General features: G+C 43.7%; 1 protein-coding gene and 1 non-coding gene across 2 annotated transcripts in view; one reads left to right on the top strand and one right to left on the bottom strand.

Annotated features, from left to right (window-relative positions):
* LOC117596526 (adenylate cyclase type 3-like) overlaps nucleotides 1–7,500 on the top strand; it is a 22,205-nt gene that overhangs the window by 7,177 nt on the left and 7,528 nt on the right. The window contains exons 8-12 of the mRNA XM_053231606.1: nucleotides 42–210; nucleotides 362–478; nucleotides 6,474–6,574; nucleotides 6,796–6,957; nucleotides 7,322–7,409. Of these exons, the coding sequence (XP_053087581.1) occupies nucleotides 42–210; nucleotides 362–478; nucleotides 6,474–6,574; nucleotides 6,796–6,957; nucleotides 7,322–7,409 (637 nt within the window). The remainder of the gene's footprint in view (nucleotides 1–41; nucleotides 211–361; nucleotides 479–6,473; nucleotides 6,575–6,795; nucleotides 6,958–7,321; nucleotides 7,410–7,500) is intronic.
* Nucleotides 926–1,036, bottom strand: trnal-caa (transfer RNA leucine (anticodon CAA)). The gene is made up of 2 exons: nucleotides 999–1,036; nucleotides 926–971 (listed from the first exon to the last, which is right to left on the bottom strand). It is a non-coding gene; the product is annotated as a tRNA-Leu (tRNA).

Raw genomic sequence — 7,500 nt, 5'->3', positions numbered from 1 at the left:
AAGGTGTAGTTAAACACCTGTGTGTGTGTGTGTGTGTGTAGGCGTGTACACATCTCCCAGGCAACGATGGACTGTCTGCATGGAGAGTTCGAGGTGGAGCCGGGGAACGGAGGAGAACGCTGCGAGTACCTGATGGAGAAAGGTATCGACACCTACCTGGTGCTTGTTCCCAAGGAAACAGACACAGTGGGCGGAGTCAGCAACGGATGGGTGAGTGACAGTGATGTAAATCTGATGGAAATGAAGGGGGATATTTTCCCAACACTCTCTTCCTCTTCATCTTTTTTTCTAATTCTTTTTTACTCAAGTGCTATTTTTCTCTAATTCTCCATCTCCATAAACCCCACCCACTTCCCCTCAGACGGGTGGTGTGCTGACCAATGGGAAGTCTGCTCCGCTCATCGCCACCACAGAGACCGTGGGCAGTGTGTGTTCGGTCCGCAGCGTCGCTAATGACACGGGCGAGGAAAACACACAGGTCAGGCAGAGGTCACTTATCAATCATTCTTATGATTACAATAGAAATGTTTTAACAATTACAGTGTAGTCTAGGGAATAGGGAGTAGGAATTAGGGAGTAGGGATTAGCAAGTAGGGAATAGGGGTAGGGAATAGTGAGTGAGGAATGGTGGCTAGGGAGTAGGGCATAAGGAATAGTGAGAAGGGATTAGGGGGTAGGGAATAGTGAGTAAAGAAGAGTGGGTAGGGAATGGGGGTAGGGAATAGTGAGTAAGGAATGAGAGTAGGGTATAGTAAGTGGGGAACGGTGGGGTGGAGGAGAGCGCTGGTCATTCACTCCCCCCACCTACAATCCCTGCCAGACTTGAGACTCGAACCCACAACCTTCAGGTTCACCTTCGGGTTCACCTTCGGGTTACAAGTCTGAGCCGCTAACCATTAGTCCACAACTGCCCCCAAAAGGTATGTGTCAGAAGTGGGATTTGAACCCACGCCTCCATTCGGAGACCAGAATACCCGGTAGTGCAGAAGGGAGGAACCCTTGAGTCTGGCGCCTTAGACCACTCGGCCATCCTGACACAGGTAGTGAGTAGGGAGTAAGGAGTGGTGAATAGTGCATAGTGAGTAGGGAATAGAGAGTAGGGAATAGTGAGTAAGGAGTGGTGAATAGTGGGTAGGGAGTAGGGAGTAGGGAGTAGGGAGTAGGGAATAGGGAGTAGGGAATAGGGCGTCGGGAATAGTGAGTAGTGAGTAAGAAGTGGTGAATAGTGAATAGTGAGTAGTGAGTAAGGAGTGGTGAATAGTGAATAGTAAGTAGTGAGTAAGGAGTGGTGAATAGTGAGTAGTGAGTAAGAAGTGGTGAATAGTGAATAGTGAGTAGTGAGTAAGGAGTGGTGAATAGTGAATAGTGAGTAGTGAGTAAGGAGTGGTGAATAGTGAGTAGTGAGTAAGAAGTGGTGAATAGTGAGTAGTGAGTAGTGAGTAAGGAGTGGTGAATAGTGAATAGTGAGTAGTGAGTAAGGAGTGGTGAATAGTGAGTAGTGAGTAAGGAGTGGTGAATAGTGAGTAGTGAGTAAGGAGTGGTGAATAGTGAATAGTGAGTAGTGAGTAAGAAGTGGTGAATAGTGAGTAGTGAGTAAGGAGTGGTGAATAGTGAATAGTGAGTAAGGAGTGGTGAATAGTGAGTAGTGAGTAGTGAGTAAGGAGTGGTGAATAGTGAATAGTGAGTAGTGAGTAAGGAGTGGTGAATAGTGAGTAGTGAGTAAGGAGTGGTGAATAGTGAATAGTGAGTAGGGAGTGGTGAATAGTGAATAGTGAGTAGTGAGTAAGAAGTGGTGAATAGTGAGTAGTGAGTAGTGAGTAGGGAGTGGTGAATAGTGAGTAGTGAGTAGTGAGTAAGGAGTGGTGAATAGTGAGTAGTGAGTAGTGAGTAGGGAGTGGTGAATAGTGAATAGTGAGTAGTGAGTAAGGAGTGGTGAATAGTGAATAGTGAGTAGTGAGTAAGGAGTGGTGAATAGTGAGTAGTGAGTAAGAAGTGGTGAATAGTGAATAGTGAGTAGTGAGTAAGGAGTGGTGAATAGTGAATAGTGAGTAGTGAGTAAGGAGTGGTGAATAGTGAATAGTGAGTAAGGAGTGGTGAATAGTGAGTAGTGAGTAGTGAGTAAGGAGTGGTGAATAGTGAATAGTGAGTAGTGAGTAAGGAGTGGTGAATAGTGAACAGTGAATAGTGAGTAAGGAGTGGTGAATAGTGAGTAGGGAGTGGTGAATAGTGAATAGTGAGTAGGGAGTGGTGAATAGTGAATAGTGAGTAGTGAGTAAGAAGTGGTGAATAGTGAGTAGTGAGTAGTGAGTAGGGAGTGGTGAATAGTGAGTAGTGAGTAGTGAGTAAGGAGTGGTGAATAGTGAGTAGTGAGTAAGGAGTGGTGAATAGTGAATAGTGAGTAGTGAGTAAGGAGTGGTGAATAGTGAGTAGTGAGTAAGAAGTGGTGAATAGTGAATAGTGAGTAGTGAGTAAGGAGTGGTGAATAGTGAATAGTGAGTAGTGAGTAAGGAGTGGTGAATAGTGAATAGTGAGTAAGGAGTGGTGAATAGTGAGTAGTGAGTAAGGAGTGGTGAATAGTGAATAGTGAGTAGTGAGTAAGGAGTGGTGAATAGTGAATAGTGAATAGTGAGTAAGGAGTGGTGAATAGTGAATAGTGAGTAGGGAGTAGGGAATAGTGAGTAGGGAATAGGGAGTAGGGAGTAGGGAATAGTGAGTAGGGAATAGGGAGTGGTGAATAGTGAGTAGTGAGTAAGGAGTGGTGAATAGTGAATAGTGAGTAGTGGGTAAGGAGTGGTGAATAGTGAGTAGTGAGTAAGGAGTGGTGCATAGTGAATAGTGAGTAGTGAGTAAGGAGTGGTGAATAGTGAGTAGTGAGTAAGGAGTGGTGAATAGTGAGTAGGGAATAGGGAGTAGTGAGTAGAGAGTAGGGAATAGTGAGTAAGGAGTGGTGAATAGTGGGTAGGGAATAGGGAGTAGGGAGTAGGGAATAGTGAGTAGTGAGTAAGGAGTGGTGAATAGTGAATAGTGAGTAGTGAGTAAGGAGTGGTGAATAGTGAATAGTGAGTAGGGAGTGGTGAATAGTGAATAGTGAGTAGTGAGTAAGGAGTGGTGAATAGTGAATAGTGAGTAGGGAGTGGTGAATAGTGAATAGTGAGTAGTGAGTAAGGAGTGGTGAATAGTGAATAGTGAGTAGTGAGTAAGGAGTGGTGAATAGTGAATAGTGAGTAGGGAGTGGTGAATAGTGAGTAGGGAGTGGTGAATAGTGAATAGTGAGTAGTGAGTAAGGAGTGGTGAATAGGGAGAAGTGAGTAAGAAGTGGTGAATAGTGAATAGTGAGTAAGGAGTGGTGAATAGTGAGTAGGGAGTGGTGAATAGTGAATAGTGAGTAGTGAGTAAGGAGTGGTGAATAGTGAATAGTGAGTAGTGACTAAGGAGTGGTGAATAGTGAATAGTGAGTAGTGAGTAAGGAGTGGTGAATAGTGAATAGTGAGTAGTGAGTAAGGAGTGGTGAATAGTGAGTAGTGAGTAGTGAGTAAGGAGTGGTGAATAGTGAGTAGTGAGTAGTGAGTAAGGAGTGGTGAATAGTGAATAGTGAGTAGGGAGTAGAGAATAGTGAGTAGGGAATATAATAGTGAGTGGTGAATAGTGAGTAGTGAGTAAGGAGTGGTGAATAGTTAATAGTGAGTAGTGAGTAAGGAGTGGTGAATAGTGAATAGTGAGTAGTGAGTAAGGAGTGGTGAATAGTGAGTAGTGAGTAAGAAGTGGTGAATAGTGAATAGTGAGTAGTGAGTAAGGAGTGGTGAATAGTGAATAGTGAGTAGTGAGTAAGGAGTGGTGAATAGTGAATAGTGAGTAGGGAGTAGAGAATAGTGAGTAGGGAATATAATAGTGAGTGGTGAATAGTGAGTAGTGAGTAAGGAGTGGTGAATAGTTAATAGTGAGTAGTGAGTAAGGAGTGGTGAATAGTGAATAGTGAGTAGTGAGTAAGGAGTGGTGAATAGTGAGTAGTGAGTAAGGAGTGGTGAATAGTGAATAGTGAGTAGGGAGTGGTGAATAGTGAATAGTGAGTAGTGAGTAAGGAGTGGTGAATAGTGAGTAGTGAGTAAGAAGTGGTGAATAGTGAGTAGTGAGTAGTGAGTAAGGAGTGGTGAATAGTGAATAGTGAGTAGGGAGTAGGGAGTGGTGAATAGTGAATAGTGAGTAGGGAGTAGGGAATAGTGAGTAGGGAATAGGGAGTAGGGAGTAGGGAATAGTGAGTAGGGAATAGTGAGTAAGGAGTGGTGAATAGTGGGTAGGGAATAGTGAGTAGTGAGTAGGGAGTGGTGAATAGTGAATAGTGAGTAGTGAGTAGGGAGTGGTGAATAGTGAATAGTGAGTAGTGAGTAGGGAGTGGTGAATAGTGAATAGTGAGTAGTGAGTAAGGAGTGGTGAATAGTGAGTAGTGAGTAAGGAGTGGTGAATAGTGAGTAGTGAGTAAGGAGTGGTGAATAGTGAATAGTGAGTAGTGAGTAAGGAGTGGTGAATAGTGAATAGTGAGTAGGGAGTGGTGAATAGTGAATAGTGAGTAGGGAGTGGTGAATAGTGAGTAGGGAATAGGGAATATTGAGTAGGGAATAGGGAGTAGTGAGTAGAGAGTAGTGAGTAGTGAGTAAGGAGTGGTGAATAGTGAATAGTGAGTAGGGAGTGGTGAATAGTGAATAGTGAGTAGGGAGTAGGGAATAGTGAGTAGGGAATAGTGAGTAGGGAATAGGGAGTAGTGAGTAAGGAGTGGTGAGTAGTGAGTAGGGAGTGGTGAATAGTGAGTAGTGAGTAGGGAGTGGTGAATAGTGAGTCGGGAATAGGGAATATTGAGTAGGGAATAGGGAGTAGTGAGTAGAGAGTAGGGAGTAGTGAGTAAGGAGTGGTGAATAGTGAATAGTGAGTAGGGAGTGGTGAATAGTGAGTAGTGAGTAGGGAATAGTGAGTAGGGAATAGGGAGTAGTGAGTAAGGAGTGGTGAATAGTGAATAGTGAGTAGTGAGTAAGGAGTGGTGAATAGTGAATAGTGAGTAGGGAGTAGGGAATAGTGAGTAGGGAATAGGGAGTAGGGAGTAGGGAATAGTGAGTAGGGAATAGTGAGTAGTGAGTAAGAAGTGGTGAATAGTGAGTAGTGAGTAAGGAGTGGTGAATAGTGAATAGTGAGTTGGGAGTGGTGAATAGTGAATAGTGAGTAGTGAGTAGGGAGTGGTGAATAGTGAGTAGGGAATAGGGAATATTGAGTAGGGAATAGGGAGTAGTCAGTAGAGAGTAGGGAGTAGTGAGTAAGGAGTGGTGAATAGTGAGTAGGGAGTAGGGAATAGTGAGTAGGGAATAGTGAGTAGTGAGTAAGGAGTGGTGAATAGTGAATAGTGAGTAGTGAGTAAGGAGTGGTGAATAGTGAATAGTGAGTAGTGAGTAAGGAGTGGTGAATAGTGAATAGTGAGTAGTGAGTAAGGAGTGGTGAATAGTGAATAGTGAGTAGTGAGTAGGGAATAGGGAGTGGTGAATAGTGAATAGTGAATAGTGAGTAGTGAGTAAGGAGTGGTGAATAGTGAGTAGTGAATAGTGAGTAGTGACTAAGGAGTGGTGAATAGTGAGTAGTGAGTAAGGATTGGTGAGTAGTGAATAGTGAGTAGTGAGTAAGGAGTGGTGAATAGTGAATAGTGAGTAGTGAGTAAGGAGTGGTGAATAGTGAGTAGTGAGTAGTGAGTAAGGAGTGGTGAATAGTGAATAGTGAGTAGTGAGTAAGGAGTGGTGAATAGTGAATAGTGAGTAGTGAGTAAGGAGTGGTGAATAGTGAATAGTGAGTAGTGAGTAAGGAGTGGTGAATAGTGAGTAGTGAGTAAGGAGTGGTGAATAGTGAATAGTGAGTAGTGAGTAAGGAGTGGTGAATAGTGAATAGTGAGTAGGGAATAGGGAGTAGGGAGTAGGGAATAGTGAGTAGGGAATAGTGAGTAGTGAGTAAGGAGTGGTGAATAGTGAGTAGTGAGTAAGGAGTGGTGAATAGTGAATAGTGAGTAGGGAGTGGTGAATAGTGAATAGTGAGTAGTGAGTAGGGAGTGGTGAATAGTGAGTAGGGAATAGGGAATATTGAGTAGGGAATAGGGAGTAGTGAGTAGAGAGTAGGGAGTAGTGAGTAAGGAGTGGTGAATAGTGAGTAGGGAGTAGGGAATAGTGAGTAGGGAATAGGGAGTAGTGAGTAAGGAGTGGTGAATAGTGAGTAGTGAATAGTGAGTAGTGAGTAAGGAGTGGTGAATAGTGAGTAGTGAATAGTGAGTAGTGAGTAAGGAGTGGTGAATAGTGAATAGTGAGTAGTGAGTAAGGAGTGGTGAATAGTGAATAGTGAGTAGTGAATAGTGAGTAGTGAGTAAGGAGTGGTGAATAGTGAATAGTGAGTAGGGAATAGTGAGTAGTGAGTAAGGAGTGGTTTAGCACGCGGTTCTGGTGGTGTTGCAGAAGCTGCAGTTGAGCAGTCTGTCAGATGGAGAGCTGGAGAACCAACAGGAACTAAACCGACTGCTGAGCAAAGCGCTGCTGGACAGAGAGTCTGAGAAGACGTGAGTGTTTACACACACACACGTTACAAACACACTCATTACACACACACACTCATTACACACACACACACACAAACACACACACACTCAACTCAAGTCACTTTTCATTATTTTAAGTTTTAGAATAAACACTAAACGCATTTTTGGTCCCGCCCACTTTACCGTAGTAACACTTCCTGGTCTTTACTCTCTCTCTCTCTCTCTCTCTCTCTGTGGTGTAGGATGAAGGAGAAGAGCACCAACGCTCTGTCTCTGCACTTTGTTGATTCTGATCTCGAGTCTCGTTACTCGGCAGAGAAGGAGCGTCAGACTGGCGTTGCGTTCAGCTGCAGCTGCATCGTTCTTCTCTTCACCTCCATCATGGAAGTGCTCATCGATCCTCAGTGAGTCAGCAAGATGAACACAACGACACCTGATATTAAAGCAGCCGTGTGTAATATTTATTAGCGCCCTCTGCTGCCTGGGAGGTGAACTGCAATGATAACTCCTTTCCTCACCCACTGTTGAAATCACAAAGGCCTCCTGAGCTGATTTTTAAAGAATAAAGGCGGGGCTTAGCAGTTCTATTCTGACAGTGGGCGGAGCTAATTAAAAAAACCTGATGTATTAAACTCTGAACCTATAAGTACGTATAAAAGTAGCATAAATATCAAACATGCCTTTCTTTTTGACAAAGTCTCTGATAGGCTGATGTTATCTGTTCCTGTGTCTCCATTGGCTAATTGTTTTTGTCCTTGTCTCTGATAGGCTGACAGTAAACTATGTAACGTTGGTGTTGGGTGAAGTGCTGCTCCTCATCCTCACCATCTGCTCACTGGCAGCCATTTTCCCACGAGTACGGCACAGACGTAATATTTCATGTTGCTTCATTGTAAATGTGTACGAGGCATTTCTCTGTATAATGCTCTGATTGGCTGTGGTTAGGC

The sequence above is a fragment of the Pangasianodon hypophthalmus genome, chromosome 30 (genome assembly GCF_027358585.1).
Source record: "Pangasianodon hypophthalmus isolate fPanHyp1 chromosome 30, fPanHyp1.pri, whole genome shotgun sequence".
Taxonomy (NCBI): Eukaryota; Metazoa; Chordata; class Actinopteri; order Siluriformes; family Pangasiidae; genus Pangasianodon; species Pangasianodon hypophthalmus.
Note: the sequence above shows the minus strand (reverse complement) of the source record. Positions and strands in the feature narration are given on the sequence as shown.